Source organism: Oncorhynchus nerka, linkage group LG11 (genome assembly GCF_034236695.1).
Source record: "Oncorhynchus nerka isolate Pitt River linkage group LG11, Oner_Uvic_2.0, whole genome shotgun sequence".
Classification (NCBI taxonomy): domain Eukaryota; kingdom Metazoa; phylum Chordata; class Actinopteri; order Salmoniformes; family Salmonidae; genus Oncorhynchus; species Oncorhynchus nerka.
This window is the reverse complement of record NC_088406.1, coordinates 30,992,412-31,008,748: the sequence shown is the minus strand read 5'-3', so window position 1 is coordinate 31,008,748 and position 16,337 is coordinate 30,992,412. Positions and strand designations below refer to the sequence as shown.

At 43.6% G+C, this 16,337-nt stretch overlaps 1 protein-coding gene across 1 annotated transcript in view; it reads right to left on the bottom strand.

Moving 5' to 3' along the window:
• LOC115136668 (CXADR-like membrane protein) overlaps positions 1 to 16,337 on the bottom strand; it is a 99,584-nt gene that overhangs the window by 15,441 nt on the left and 67,806 nt on the right. Inside the window, exons 2-3 of the mRNA XM_029672293.2 lie at positions 6,851 to 7,008; positions 2,846 to 3,047 (exon numbers count right to left, since the gene is read on the bottom strand). Coding sequence (XP_029528153.1) covers positions 2,846 to 3,047; positions 6,851 to 7,008 — 360 coding nt within the window. The remainder of the gene's footprint in view (positions 1 to 2,845; positions 3,048 to 6,850; positions 7,009 to 16,337) is intronic.

The following is a 16,337-nucleotide window of genomic DNA, read 5'->3' as shown; positions in this document are numbered from 1 at the left end:
CAAAGCTGATGGCAATTTGTAAAAATCTAAGCGTTAACTCAATGAAATGTCTTTATGGAGGAGAGAGAGAAAAGAGAGAAAGGATTAAGAGACTGTTCCATTAAAGAACCACCGGTTGAACTAATCTCCCATGATGTTTTAATAAATTGCATAGTTTCTGACATTGAGAATGATCTCACTTCCCCCATTGGACTACTAGACGGCTTTGTGGTATTGCTGCTCTCCATTTGCCTGTCTGTCCTTCAAAGCTGTTTGTCTATTCGATGATATACAGAGACACATTTACCACAGAGACAGTTAAAACTAAACCATTTAAAACAGATCCGCCAAGCCTCTGTGTATTGGGGCAATGAAGAAACTAAACCGAACAGAGAATAAAACAACAATGGCGTCTTTGCCTCTGCTAAAGCAGCCCAACTGGCTTTGCCATCATACTTATGAGAGCTGAATTACGGCTCAGAACTCTGTCTGGTGTTTAATAATTAAAAACAGATATAACACATATTAAATCATCATAAAGAGCTTGTCTGCCGCATAATGACAGAAAAAGTATTTTCTTATCATGGTAGCAACATTTTTTCCTAATGTTTAAAGGGGAAGTTCACATATTTTCACTCTTTCTGTGCTTGTAGCTGACCCCCCCTCCCCCCAAAACAGTTTTTAAAAATGTGTTTTGTTACAGAGAAAATTGTTTGTCACAGTCATCACTTGCCATAGACTACAATGCATTATGAAAATGTGTTTAAAACATGTTATAAAATGCTCGAAAACACTCCAAACCACCTCATATTACATCAGAATCTCATTCTGAATAATGTTTCTGCACTCAATTTGGGATTGTCTTTCCACCATGCAATAAATCCATGTTTGAATGATGCTGTTAACAACAACAAAAATATGCAAATATGGATTTATGGGACAGTGGAAAACGTTTTCTAAAATTGAGTACAGATGTGTTATCCAGAATGAGATTCTGATGTAATATAAGGGGATTTGGAGCATTTTATAACATGCTTAAACACATTTTCATAATGCATTGTAGTCTAAGGCAAGTAATGACTCAGCAAAATGTGACAGTCAATTTTCTCTGTAACGAAACAAAATATGAAAAATGGTTTGGGGTAACAAGAACAGAAAAAGTGAAAATAAGGCCACCTGTAAAAATGGGTGAACTTCCGCTTTAAAAACTAAATTCTGCATCATCTGTTTCAAGCTGACGAGGTCAATCCCCAATGTCATTTCTAGACATAAACTCAGCAAAAAAATAAACGGCCTCTCACTGTCAACTGCGTTTATTTTCAGCAAACTTAACATGTGTAAATATTTGTATGAACATAACAAGATTCCACAACATACATAAACTGAACAAGTTCCATGTGACTAACAGAAATGTAATAATGTGTCATTGAACAAAGGGGGGGTGGGGATTCAAAATCAAAAGTAACAGTCAGTATCTGGTGTGGCCACCAGCTGCATTAAGTACTGCAGTGCATCTCCTCCTCATGAACCTCACCAGATTTGCCAGTTCTTGCTGTGAGATGTTACCCCGCTATTCCACCAAGGCATCTGCAAGTTCCCGGACATTTCTGTGGGGAATGGCCCTGGCCCTCAGAACGAGCAGTATGGCTGGTGGCATTATCATGTCAGGATGAGCCTGCAGGAAGGATACCACATGAGGGAGGAGGATGTCTTCCCTGTAACGCACAGCGCGGAGATTGTCTGAAATGACAACAAGCTCCGTCTGATGATGCTGTGACACACAGCCCCAGCACATGACAGACCCTCCACCTCCAAATCGATCCCGCTCCAGAGTACAGGCTTCGGTGTAACGCTCCTTCCTTCGACGATAAACGCGAACCATCACCCCTGGTGAGACAAAACCGCAACTCGTCTGTGAAGAGCACTTTTTGCCAGTCCTGTTTGGTCCAGCGACGGTGGGTTTGTGCCCATAGGCGACGTTGTTGCCGGTGATGTCTGGTGGGGACCTGCCTTACAACAGACCTACAAGCCCTCAGTCCAGCCTCTCTCAGCCTATTGTGGACAGCCTGAGCACTGATGGAGGGATGGTGCATTCCTGGTGTAACTCGGGCAGTTGTTGTTGCCATCCTGTAGCTGTCCCGCAGGTGTGATGTTCGGATGTACCGATCCTGTGCAGGTGTTGTTATACGTAGTCTCGCACTGCGACATAGATCAGCTGTCCGCCCTGTCTACCTGTAGCGCTGTTTTAGGCATCTCACAGTACGGACATTGCAATTTATTGCCCTGGCCACATCTGCAGTCCTCATGCCTCCTTGCAGCATGCCTTAAGCACGTTCATGCAGATGAGCAGGGACCCTGGGCATCTTTCTTTTGGTGTGTTTCAGAGTCAGTAGAAAGGCCTCTTTAGTGTCCTAAGTTTTCATAACTGTGACCTTAATTGCCTACTGTCTGTAAGCTGTTAGTGTCTTAAAGACCGTTCCGCAGGTGGATGTTCATTAATTATTTATGGTTCATTGAACAAGCATGAGAAACAGTGTTTAAACCCTTTACAATGAAGATCTGTGAAGTTATTTGGATTTTTATGAATTATCTTTGAAAGACAAGGTCCTGAAAAGGGGACTTTTCTTTTTTTTCTGAGTTTAGTATATTATATATGATATGTTACTTCTACTGTATATGCCTCAACAACCACACATCTCAGAGACCTTCGCAACAGAGAAACAAGGCCAAACAAAAAAATCTAAATCGAATCACTCCGTCTAAATCAAATTGAATCATTAGATCAGTTAGCATGAGAGAGGAAATGTGCCTGCTAATTCCCTATTGATTAGCGTGTGTGAGAGACAGAGCTGGAGAGCAGACTCACCCAGCACTATGAGGTTAACCTGGCTCCAGTGGTACTTTCCCCCTGTTTTGACCTTGCAGTAATACTCTCCAGAGTCCGTCAGCTGTAGGTCACTGAGGAGCAGGGAGGCGTCTCCTTTCAGGTAGTCCCCTGCGAAAGACAGACGACTGGCCTCGCTGGTCACCTCATTGGTGTACACCTGGCCACCGAAAAACGTAATGATCTGGGTTGGGGAGAGAGACAATGAGACACACTGAGAGAGCTGTAATGCAGAGACATATGTAAAGACATCAGATCTGTATCTGGATTTACACATGCATTGGACACTGCTTGGTCATAAAGACACATACACATACAGTACAGACATGTACCCTGTCTTTGTCTTTTTTCTCTCTCCCTTGTAAACACACACACACTACAACAACACTATCAAACACAGCTGTCACAGCAGCCTATTACTCAGGGCAACTGAGAGCCTGCAGATGGTGACTGCTAAATGCTGGTGCCACAGCACATCAGTGCCACAGGAGCTGGGTTTACCTGCTGTGCTTGCAGGTGACAACTGGCCATTTACAGTATACACACACACAAACACACACACACAGTCTTGTACAACTACCCGTGTGGGGACAAAATTCTGTCCTATTCAAAATAATTTCCCCTAACCCTAACTCTAACTCTTACCCTAACCCCAAAACCTAACCTTAACCCTAACCCTAAATCTAACCCTGAATCTAATTCTAACATTAACCCTAAACCCCCTAGAAATAGCATTTGACCTTTTGGGGATCAAGGTTGGGTAGGTTACTTTCTAAATGTAATTCGCTACAGTTACTAGATAGCTGTCCAAAATTGTAATCAGTAATGTAACTTTTTGATTACCCAAACTCAGTAACATTATCTGATTACATGCTCTTACATTTAGATTACTTTCCCCTTAAGAGGCATTAGAAAAATTCTAAAATATATTTTACCAATTGAACGACATCTATTGCAGGATAAATCAATGTTAGAGTTTACATAGCTGGCCCTATAAGATGTTACATTTTACTTTATGGGTTGGTTATGTTGGTTTCTTCTAACCCATCCCTTTGCACTACATTAAATTAATGTATGTTAATTAACATTAATAGACAGTACCAGTCAAAAGTTTGGACACACCTACTCATTCAAGGGTTTTTCCTTATTTGTACTATTTTCTACACTGCAGAATAATAGTGAAGACATCAAAACTATGACATAACACATATGTAATCATGTGGTAACCAAAAAAGTGTTAAACAAATCAAAATATATTTGAGATTTGAGATTCTTCAACGTAGCCACCCTTTGCTTTGATGACAGCTTTGCACACTCTTGGCATTCCTTCAACGAGCTTCACCTGAAATTATTTTCCAAGGAGTGCCCACATATGCTGAGCACCCGTTGGCTGCTTTTCTTTCACTCTGAACTGTGAACAGCCATCCATAACAACCACAATCTGTAAAGCTCAAATAGCTAAATCGGAGAGTAGCAGTGTGATTTACGTCAATGCGCTATGTAGATATCAATAATAAGTGATATCCGTATCGCTGTAGACTACAACACTGCTGTCATCCTTACCTCCAAGAGTTTATTCAAGTTGGATAATCTTTGGATGCCGACAGTAGTTGCACCATTGGAAGACATAGCTTGGCTGTAGCCTACAAAAGCCTATCCCTGCTCTTTTCCCACAATCCATAAACCACATTTGGTGTGTCATCATAGTGGTCTCTGACTTGTGGTCAGACTCACTCAGGTGAACAAACTGATTTGAATGTCATTGAGAAAACCGAGAAGTGTCAAAGATTTTTTTTGCAAATTTCTGAATTTAAAAGTAATCCTCGAAGTAATCATCTAGTTTTTCAAAAGTATCTGTAATCTGATTACTTTATTATTGCTGGTATTTTTGCTGTAATGTAACGGATTACAGCTACTAGTTTTTTTTAATCCGTTACTCCCCAACCCTGGTGGAGACAAAATGTCCCCAGTTGGTCAAATTTTTGTTTGTTTCCGTGTCTGTGGAAGGCCTCAGTATATGGGCCTATGGGTGGTTACCACCATTATCATTAGCATACGCATCCCCAGGTTAGCACAAGTGAACTCTGCCCTTGCTCAGGCTTTCTCTCCCCTCTGTGCTCCTGACACATGTAGCCTGTACGCTCGGCAACAGAGGCTAAATGTTGACAAGCTGCTGTTTTCCATTTCAACACGGCCTTTCAGCGGAAATAAAATAATTAGTTATTCATTCCGCCACAGGCACAGTCTCATTCCTAACCAAATTATCAGACATTTGATTTTAATTAATGGTGCCTTCAATGTTATCTCCCCGTTAAATAGTCAATGCAATGTGCCAGCCCCTTCAGAGGAATAAAAGTGTTACATTTGTTTTCCATTTTCTTCCCTTCTCTCCCTCCTCCCTTCTCTCCCTACTCCCTTCTCTCTCTCCTCCCTTCTCTCCCTACTCCCTTCGTCCCTTCTCCCTTCTTTCCCTACTCTCTTCTCCCCTTCTCTCCCTCCTCCCTTCTCTCCCACCTCCCTTCTCTCCCTATTCCCTTCGTCCCTTCTCCCTTCTTTCCCTACTCTCTTCTCCCCTTCTCTCCCTCCTCCCTTCTCTCCCACCTCCCTTCTCTCCCTACTCCATTCGTCCCTTCTCCCTTCTTTCCCTACTCTCTTCTCCCCTTCTCTCCCTCCTCCCTTCTCTCCCACCTCCCTTCTCTCCCTCCTCCCTTCTCTCCCACCTCCCTTCTTTCCCTACTCTCTTCTCCCCTTCTCTCCCTTCTTCCCTTCTCTCCCACCTCCCTTCTCTCCATACTCCCTTCGTCCCTTCTCCCTTCTTTCCCTACTCTCTTCTCCCCTTCTCTCCCTCCTCCCTTCTCTCCCACCTCCCTTCTCTCCCTACTCCCTTCGTCCCTTCTCCCTTCTTTCCCCTACTCCCTTCTTCCCTTCTCCCTTCTTTCCCTACTCCCTCCTCCCTTCTCTCGCTCCTCCCTTCTCTCCCTCCTCCCTTCTCTCCCACCTCCCTTCTCTCCCTACTCCCTTCTTCCCTTCTCCCTTCTTTCCCTACTCCCTCCTCCCTTCTCTCCCTCCTCCCTTCTCTCCCTCCTCCCTTGTCACCCTCCTCCCTTCTCTCGCTCCTCCCTTCTCACCTCCTCCCTTCTCTCGCTCCTCCCTTCTCTCCCTCCTCCCTTCTCTCCCTCCTCCCCTTTGTCCTGTCTCCATTTTCTTGTGGAACCAAATCTCTCACTGCTAATCAACAGATCAGTGTGTTAATGAATGACTTCCAAAGAGAGAAGAAATCTCTTTGTTCTGACGAGGACTGTTCAGATGCCATGGTCTTACTGTTATCAGATACTGCATTTCATTAAGAAAAAACAGGAACAAATCAAAACAGAAACTGATATTCTAACATCTTCTGAGAGCTACAACACAAGTAATTAGATTAGGGCTGTTTTTAGACTCGGTAAATGATTCAAGGTAGGTGATAGGATGGATCCATTTTTATCCTATTAAGAGCTGGCAGTATTGATGTGGTCTAATTCAATTGTCAGGGACTGGAAGGTCTAGGTATTCTATTTTCACAGCTGGTAGGATGTATAGGCTTTATTTATTAACTGTGTCTCTGGTGGACTTTCAGCCACAGTAATTTGTTTACTACTGTATCTCTGTCGACATTGTAACACTTCAGGGAATCTGAAAAAGCCTATGAAAAAAACCCTGAGCAGATTAAATAAATAGAGAATAGAGGAATTGGGAGAGAGTAAGAGTAAACTGCAGGAAGTAGAAAACGGTTGAGATGGGAAGGAAACAAATTGGAGGAACATTGTGTTGTGTAAGTGTGCCTTTGAAAAAGCTATTCAAATGATACCATATTGGTTGTAACAAAGATATTAGGGGGGTATAGAGAAAAGGAGTGAGAAGAAAGAGAGAGAGAAGGAAGGAAAGAGAGACAATGACAAAGAAAGACAGGAGAGAGAGAAAGAGAGAGAGAGAGAGCAGCTTCCTCACCACTCTCTGCTTGGAGTTGGGCTTCTGCAGTAGCCACTCGATGTCGAGCAACTGCGCGTTGGACTGCCAGAACTGATGGTGGCATGGCAGGGTGGCGTTGTCTCCGACAACTCTCTTCATTTCTGTCTGGGCGCCAGCCGTCAGCAGGCTCAGCAGCGCTGGAGAGAGAGAGAACAGAGACACTGTCAGACAACTAGAACCAGATACACCGCCAGACAGCAGCCACAGGCAGAATATAGCTGGAGTAAAAACCTAGTGAGATAGGAAACAGAATCAGAATTACTAGGACATAATATGTACAAGAAACAGAATCAAACAATAAAAACCATCCAAACCACAATGAGACAAAGACTATGACTAGTCAATATCTCCCAAGCCGACCTAGCTGTCAGGTTCTTTGCTGTAGGACAGGGTATGGGTTACACTAGGTTCAGTCAGTAGCATACATGGGGCTTGTGACTCGGCCCCTGGCCAGAAGCCAGACTGTTAGGGCCTATTACGCAGCGGGGGCCGCTGGGCTAATTTATTGGAGGATGCTGGACAGCCCCACTGGCTTGAGGGGAATTAGGGAGAGGCGTCGGGGGATTTGCAGAGGGATGAAGCTTAGGGGGGCCGTAGGGGGGCCAAGGGGACATACGACTCCCTCCACCTGGTAGACCCGGCATAGGGAAAACAATGCACAGGCTCCACAACCCCACTGGGCTTACTCGCTCAAATGCGAGAGATATTTTTGGTGCCTCAGCATTAACCTAACTATCACATTTAATTTAGTCACTGCAGAGAGCGGGCTAAGAGCCTGGCTTCAAATAGCTTTAAATAAAGTTATCCAAATGCTTGTTCAGATGCCGTATGTCCTGGTCATGTAAACATTATATTATCTCCATTTCATTACTCAGTGGTATGTTGCTGATTAGGTGCTGAGTGTTTCAAAAAATCACTAAATATACAGTGTGGTATACATACTTACACAAACACTGTATGGCCTGTTGCCTAGCCCTGAGTGTGTTATGTCTGGGCTTGAGTGATTCAACAGACAGCGACTCGTTGAAAGAATGCTTTTGTGCCCTATCACCCTCGATGACGTTGTCAATGTTCCATGGATCACCTAATGTGGTCAATGCATCAGTCATAGGCACCTTTCTTCTTATTCAGCTGCCACCCCCTCAGGAACAGCACACGTATAAGCTGTCAGCGCCAATGAGAATGGTCGCTGGTCTGCCCTATAAAACATGTGACTTGGTGTAAGTTTGTGTTAAAGATGTGTTAAAGATGGTGCCGTTAGAGATGGGTGACAACTTACGAGTCGTAAGCTAGCAGTTCATGGTAAAGTCTACACCAGTTGTATTCAGCACATGTGACAAATCAAATTTGATTTGATTTGGTACGGGGAGGAAGGTATCCTAACTGTAAACCGCTTATTCAGAATTGGTTGACTGACTCACAGTGATGACATCATTACTCTGTGAACTTTGTGTGCAGCTCTTTAAGTTTCCTTCACTTCACATTTCCCTGCTGCAATAACCCTGGGCTCTACGCCAATCACTCACATCCATCTGAGTCACCACTTAGACACAACCCCAGATGCACTCACTGACTGGCACCCAGCAACACAGGAGAGGAAGCCATATTACAGTACATCAGGGCCCTCAGTCCGCTGAATACGACCCTGTTGACAGGACACATTACTGAGGTCCTCCTACTGCTCTTGCGCTCCCCTGCTCTGCTCAAATCACTACTCAGCAGAAAAAAGGGCCACCTCTTCCCAGCCAAGGAGCTCCCAGCACCCCTGAAGGTGTCCCCGTTCATGACTTTTTAATGCAGCATTTGCAGAGCCATTCATCTTGTGGGCTCCCCGCAGATATTACTTTGGATGGAAGTTATGGAGAGAAGCCTAGGAGAGAAGGATCCAGCCAGCACAGAGGACACTGGGTATCCTCTCAGCATAGCTCCTAATCACTTTAAGGAGGAGGAGGTAAGAGGAGGTTGGCTGGAGTGTGTGTGTCCGAGAGAGTGTGAGTGTTGGGGCCCGGTGATATTCCGTTGGGAGCCCAGTGCCCGCTGCTAGACAAGGCCTGTTTAAGCCGTGCTGTCTAATCAGTGCCCCACACTCGTCACCCCAGGGCTGAACTCCCTGCTCTGTGTGCTTGGCCTGATAACAGCTAGTAGGCTCACCTCTCCACCGCCAGCCCGCCCACGCCTCCCTGCTCCCTCTCTTTGACAGAGGACTCACAGGCAGGGGAGAGTATTGCATTTGAGCAATACAAGTAGGGCTAGTTATCAAAGGGGGTATATGGAAGTTTGTGTGTTGTATGTGAAATTAACTGTGCTGTATATCGTTCACTCCTTTTGCCAACTCTCAACAACCTTCCAACAAGCAAGATGAGCCAATAAAGACAGTTTGGGTTTGGAAGTAGGCTTCACTTCATCACCTGTCAATAGATTTACCACATATGAAATTATCTAACTTTCAGCCAACAACATGACAAAGATGTCAATGTCTTTATAGTGACATTACAGTCAGCTTTTACATCCACAGTTTATGGTCTTGGAGAGGGGATTTTGTGCTGTGGAATGGATAACAAAGTGGTCCAAAATAAGCCTGCCTTGAAATATATTTGCACTCAAATTTGGATTGGCCTCATTCACAGTGTGCACAGCTGTGGCAGTTTGGACCGATGGGAACCAGCATTTGTGAGATGCCCAGTATACGGCATACCGGGGTGTCAAAGCAGACTATGGTGACTCTGTATATGAACATCCAGTAGTCTGTAGTTTTATGACATTGGCTTTCAATGGTTTTAATATAGTGGGATATTTCAGCATACTTTAATTTAGTTACTTAATTCAACCATTTAAAAAAACAAGCACACATAAAACTTGAAGAAGTCATACACGCACATCAGTAAAATCATTGAGGATGACACACAATAAAGTCAGGAACTTATATCCACTGTGGTCCTCTTGAGACAAGAGACAGAGTATGGCAGCGAGATAATAAAGCATAAAAACAAAGAAGAACAACATCTATCTCGTCATTGCAGTTACATCGTAGGGTACATTCAAATGGGCCCAGAAGACATCAAACTGTTTTTTACTTTATTTTCAAGGCATTCCACCCTGAGGCTCCAGTATACAAGACAGTACCTTTCCCAGCATTACTCCTGAATTTGTTTAAGCACAAATTAGCAACACCTGATCTGGTGCTGTGGTTTTGTACATCCCTAACATGAGGAAAGTAATCAGTCAGATATCTGGGTGCAGAACCATAAATACACCTGGAAAGCAGACTCAGTCTAATCTGGGACACCCTAGCCTCAATAGGCAGCCAGTTGAGTTCCCGAAAGCAGCTCCTGCCTATGTGAGTACGTGGACTCACCTTCAATACTGTCCTGATCAGCTCATTCTGGGCAATCTGGAGCTTCCCTTCAGAAGATTAGACAAGACCCCAAACCAGGAAGTATTTGCATAGTCAAAATGGAATTGAATTAGGTCAGTGGCTAGCACTCTCACGGAGTCCTTATCAAGCTGCTTGGACTTTCTAGCCAGAAACTTGGTCCCGGAATGAACCTTCCCTAGCACTTTATTGGCCATGCCCCCCCCCCCCCCCCCAGGAGGAAGGAGTACCATTCCACAAAGATTTCTCTCATCAAACTCTTTCCTGATGAAGTCAGTCAGGTAAAGTATCAGTGGAGTATGTTTTTCTAAATCCCGACTGAAAATCATACATTAGACTTAGTTTGGCATATTCATACATTTGTTCATGTACAACTCTCTCCGGGATCTTTGATGTAATAATGAGGATAGATACAGGCCTACAATTCCCAGGGTCAGACTTTATCACCCTTCTTATACAGAGGTATAACTTTAGCTTGTTTCATGTCCTTGGTAAAGATGCCTTGTTCAAGAGAGAGATTAACGATATGCGTAATGCAAGGGGCAATTTGCTCAGCAGAATCTCTAAGAAACCTTGCTGGAATATTATCCAGGCCTGTGGCTTTGGCGCATTTAAGCTCTGCTAGCATAATTGCTCCTTTGGCGGCTGCTACCTTTGCAAAATAAAAACTTGGCATAATACTGTTTGACTTGGTCATTTCCATACAAACTAGAACTGGTGGGCAGCTTGCTAACCAGCTTTCTGGCAACAGAAGCAAAAAAATGGTTGAATTACTATGCATACTTGTGACATAGTCTATTTACTAAGACATTACCTACAGTCAGGCATGACAAAACTCGAAACATGTTCCATCATGAGCAGACCTTGGTTCAAATACTATTTCAAATATATCAAATACTTTCACATGCATTCAAAGTAAGTATTCAAATATATTTATGAAAAAAAGTCACACTGGGCACACACTGGTTGAATCAATGTTATTTCCACATAATTTCAATGAAATTACATTGAACCAATGTGGAATAGATGTTGAATTGATGTCTTTGCCCAGTGGTGTGGTTGAATATTTTAATATATTTGAAAATCCACTTGGAAATTATGTTACAGTATTTTCAAATACTTATTTCAAATACTATTTTCACATTTCTGGGTTAATTGCATGGGAGTATATTTGAGTCAATGTATTTGAAATACAATACTATTTGGTTTTTACAAATAACCATTCAAGTACTCAAATACAATTACTTGTTTTGGGCTGTGTATTTGAAAATAGTCAAATACACAAAAAAGTATTTTAAATACCAGATACTCTAATACACATGTACTTGAACCCATGTCTGATCACGAGGAATCTATTCATTCACGTCTTCTTGACATTCCATAGGGCACTGGGAAATGCCATGTTAAGGAGGCCATCTAAACTGAGAGCTGTAAGTCAAAGAGGTATTTTGCGATAAAATAACTATGTTAATAACTTCTAGCTCTGACTAGACACCCCCCTTAATTTCCTCTACTCTCTGGACTGTGATCAACGCAGCTGCACATTGTCATTTTTGATGGAGCTCGCAAAGAAAAGAGCTAAAGAAAGACAGAGAGAGAGACAGAGAGAGACAGAGAGACAGAAACAGAGAGAGACAGAGAGACCGAAACAGAGAGAGACAGGGAGACAGAAACAGAGAGAGACAGAGAAACAAAGAGAGAGACAGGGAGACAGAGACAGAGAGAAACAGAGAGACAGAGAGAGACAAAGAGAGACAGAAACAGAGAGAGACAGAGAAACAGATAGACAGAGAGAGACACAGAGAGAGAGAGAGACCGAGAGAGACAGAGAGAGACAGAGAGACAGAAACGGAGAGAGACAGAGAAACAGAGAGAGACAGAGACAGCGAGACAGAGACAGGGAAACAGAGAGAGACAGCGAGACAGAGACAGGGAAACAGAGAGACAGCGAGACAGAGAGACAAAGAGACGGAAACAGAGAGAGACAGAGAGATAAGAGAAACAGAGACAGAGAGAGAAACAGAGAGACAGAGAGAAACAGAGAGACAGAGAGACAGAGAGACAGAGAAAGGAACAGAGAGAGGAACAGAGAGAGACAGAGAAACAGAGCGAGACAGAGAGAGTGAGAGAGAGAGCGAATGAGGGAGAGCTGGGGCGACTGTAGTGGAGGATCCAATTTCTATAAAAATGCCCTAGGGGGAGTTGTGCTCCAGTAAATCCACCTCCCCACAGAACGGTACAATCTTATTATAGAGCAGCCAGTGGGATGCAGGCAGGCAGCGGCCCCAGATCTTTCACATTTACCAAAGTCAAGCCCCACATCCCATCAGCACATTGGCTTGGTTGGGGCCTCAGCACCGCTAAAGCTCCTGACCTCTGGCTCTTAAGACTGAAGAGATCAGTGGAGGAAAAAGAAGAGAGGAAAATGCCACAATGAGCTTTAATCTTACCTTAGCTATAGGAACAAGCAGTGGGGAAAAGTGGAGGATGCAGAACTAACTCCTTTAGAGTCCTTTAGAGAATATGTACAGTATTTGTCTTTTTAATAAGAGTGCATCTGTGTGTGAGAGTGAACTGTATGTGTGTGTTGCATGCTTTATGTGAACATATGCTGTCTCAGAAATGCCCTTCCATACTCCTCTATCTGCATAACGGAAAAACAAGGCTATCTCATGTTGACGGTAAATCAATGCCTCTGTGCAGACATGTGAATTAGAGTATAGCAGTTGTGGGGCATATGGAGTTTCAAATTGCATAGGAGTTACCAGCTGCTCCACACAAGGTATGGGTCCAGACAGGGAGAGAGGTCTGCAGCATTCATCTCTCAGCACTGCCACTCTATACTAAACGTTTTAGCTTGCGCCACTGACAGGCTCCTCTGGCAGGAGGAGAGAACAGAGGGGAGAACTACTCAGAGAACACTGGGCTGGGACATAGACAATAGCCTCCTAGGTTACCAGGTGCACTGTATTTGGCTTTTCTCTTTGTTCTGACCAATATGTATGAAGTGCATCAGAAGTGACAGCTGACATACAGCAGGTTTTAGTTGAGCTGGAGAAACATTCAGATGATGGAAAACATTGAAATATTCAGAGGTCACAGCCAGAGGTGCAGCTTGGTGTTTTAGAAAGATCAATGAAATGAACACTGCATCACAGTGGGTTTGTTGACCTCCCGTTGCTGTGGCTATACAAATGGTAAATACAGTATATTGGTGCTTTCTTCACAGGGAAACAGAGTTATCACAGAGATGGGCACAGAGGGAGGTAAAGCATATGCTCTCTCTTTTACTGCCATCTCTGAGGCTTTCCAGAGAGACGGAAGGCATGAAACACTGAAATCCTCTCACATCTCTGATGGCTCCCCAGACAAGAGCCATGCTCTGAGACGGTAGTACAAACTGACAGGCTACAAAAACAACCCTCGTCAGAGCTCTCAAAGAGACTCCTTTATTTATACTGCCTCTTATACAGGCTCTTTTTAATTAGTTCTTCTGAAGGGGGTAAATCTTTTTAAACGCTCCCAGAGATCACCCCCAAACATTAAATCGCACGTGTCGCGGGCACTCCCTAATTCTTGGTCCAAGTCATGAATATTTTCCTCCTGTGGAATCAAAGAGGGCTGTGTTTTCTCTGACTGGAGGCTGCTTTTTGGAGGGATAAAGTACCCATAATCCTTCCCTGCATTGCGCTCGGTGACCAACACCCCTTCTGCTGACATGGAACTTTTCTCCATGCCACTTGCAGCACTATTAAAGATCAGGGCCACTTCAAACATGGAGAGAGAGAGCCGGGGCTTGAAAGGAAAAACGTTTCAAATGAGGGCCCTGTCGTGTCCGCACTCGTCTGCAATGATGGATTCCTAAGAGCCTGGCTAGAGCAGGCGAGTGCAAAGAAGGAATGGAATCACTTCCAGGATAATCTGTTGGACCTGGAAGAGAGGAACAGGTAAAGGGAGAGGGCCTATGGGAAATACGGAATGGGAGATGAAATTCCACTAAGGTCTGAAGAATGTAGGACACTGTGGTACGTTTTCACCTCAAGCTCGCTTGTTGCCTTCATTAGCATCTATTTCAGGGGCTTGTCATCTATGTCACATCAAGCGAAAAACGGACGCCATCCCACTGACAGAATCCCAAAATAGATGCTAAATTGGTTTCATGCAGAGGGCTTTTAATTCCCCAAAAGTTTTCGATAAACTCTCTCAGCAAAAAAAAGCTAATTACAACTTTTCCCAAAGGAACGCCAAGTCACTAAAACCTGCGTACATCTTCCAAACCCTACATCTGTTGGAATCATACTGTATGCACGGGTGTTATCCAAGATCCTATGGATGTTCCATCAGCCGCTTAGCCGTTAGCTTAAACGACCAGGGCTCCAGAGTGTACCACATGTGGTACTCGAGACGTTCCAGTAAGCAGCCACCGCTGCCCCACTTCCTCCTTCCTCCCTTTATCTTTATGTGGCTCAGTAAAACCACAGCTCCAACATATGATAGAGTGGAAAGAGAGGCACAGGACTTAAAAGGGCCCAAACACAAAGACGCCACTGAAAGTCATTGGTTGAGTTTTAATTCAAACCCAATTCATCATTTGGAATGGATGTTCTCCATTTACATTTTAATTATGCCAATGCATTTTAAGAGACTCCAGGCTCCCTCACAGGATAATCGCCGGAGTCTGTATGGTGTTCAACCTTTTAAGGGGTTATTTTCAGGTTGAAATAACACCATGTAAAGGACCTCCCATTTCCATGATGTGTTCTAAATAAACAAGCCTCCCAAATATCAAATGGTCTGGCTTGCGCAAGATTACATGCGTCAGCTGCATTGTGGGGCTTGGAGAAAGACCCTCTGCTTTGCTGTGGCAATATATCCTCCCCACATCTGGCCGCTCCAAAATAAACCAGCATGTGTGTGCATTCGCTTTGCTACACATGACCAGAGTGTCTACATACAATATGTGCTTAGTTCTCTCTTCCCAGGACAGAGAATGATAGAAAGAGAGAGAGGTATAGACTTACTCCTCAAAAAGATTTGACTAATGTGCTGGTCATCTCTCTCTCTCTCTCTCTCTCTCTCTCTCTCTCTCTCTCTCTCTCTCTCTCTCTCTCTCTCTCTGTGTGTGTGTTTGCTTCACATGTGGTTGTGGTGTGTGTTCACACTAAGACAGAGAGACATGCACACACACACGCCCCTGCACAAACTTTACTAGCCTCCAATGCCCCACCCCCACCGAGTACAGTGCAGAGTATCCATATTTCATGGACAGGGGACTGAAATCCCTTGACAAGGTTAGATAGGCTAGAATAGACCGCTTTTTGCCATTTCCATAAAAACATTAGAAAACTTTGCTGAAAATCATTTGCCCAGTGAGGTGGTTGTGTAAACAATAAGTGAGGATGAAAAACAATGGCAATATTTGAAAGACTCAGCAATTCGTGATATTCAAAGAAAACAATTCTACATCCTGTTAAGAAATGACATGTATTTTCATAGAAACTATATGAATTTACCTCTATTAGGAAAACATTTATTTTTATCAAGCACTTGGAAAGTTTCTCCAAGAATTCAGCAAAACTATTGTTTTCTGAGCCCGACCTATGTTTCGCATTAAGTTATTTTTCTTGGCAAACAGAAAGGTTATTTTCCAGGATTGTGTAAACAGAAAGGAAATATTAATAACAGAGGACTTATACTGTAACAGTTAGCTGGAGAAGAAACAAGAAACGATACCTAGAAAAATAAAAACAGTCATACATTTGCCTCCATGGGGTTCAGGCTCGGCTTGACCCTGCCATCAAAACAGATGGTGCAGTCAACTTGGAAGCTGGCCTTATGAATTAAAGCACTGTTTAATACTGCCTCACCTGCTGCTGATAAACAGGAGCTGTCATGTTGGGTATTGGTGTGATAGAAACTAAATTATGCTATGAACAGACAGATAGAGAAGCACTGAGACCAAACAGAATTGCCACAGTACTCATATCAATAACCTTTTTGTATACTACTTCACCTGGCACAACAAGTCTCTCCATTATCCAGGACACGAAATGGACAATGTTTATTTCCCTGTTATTTATGAATCTAATCTCC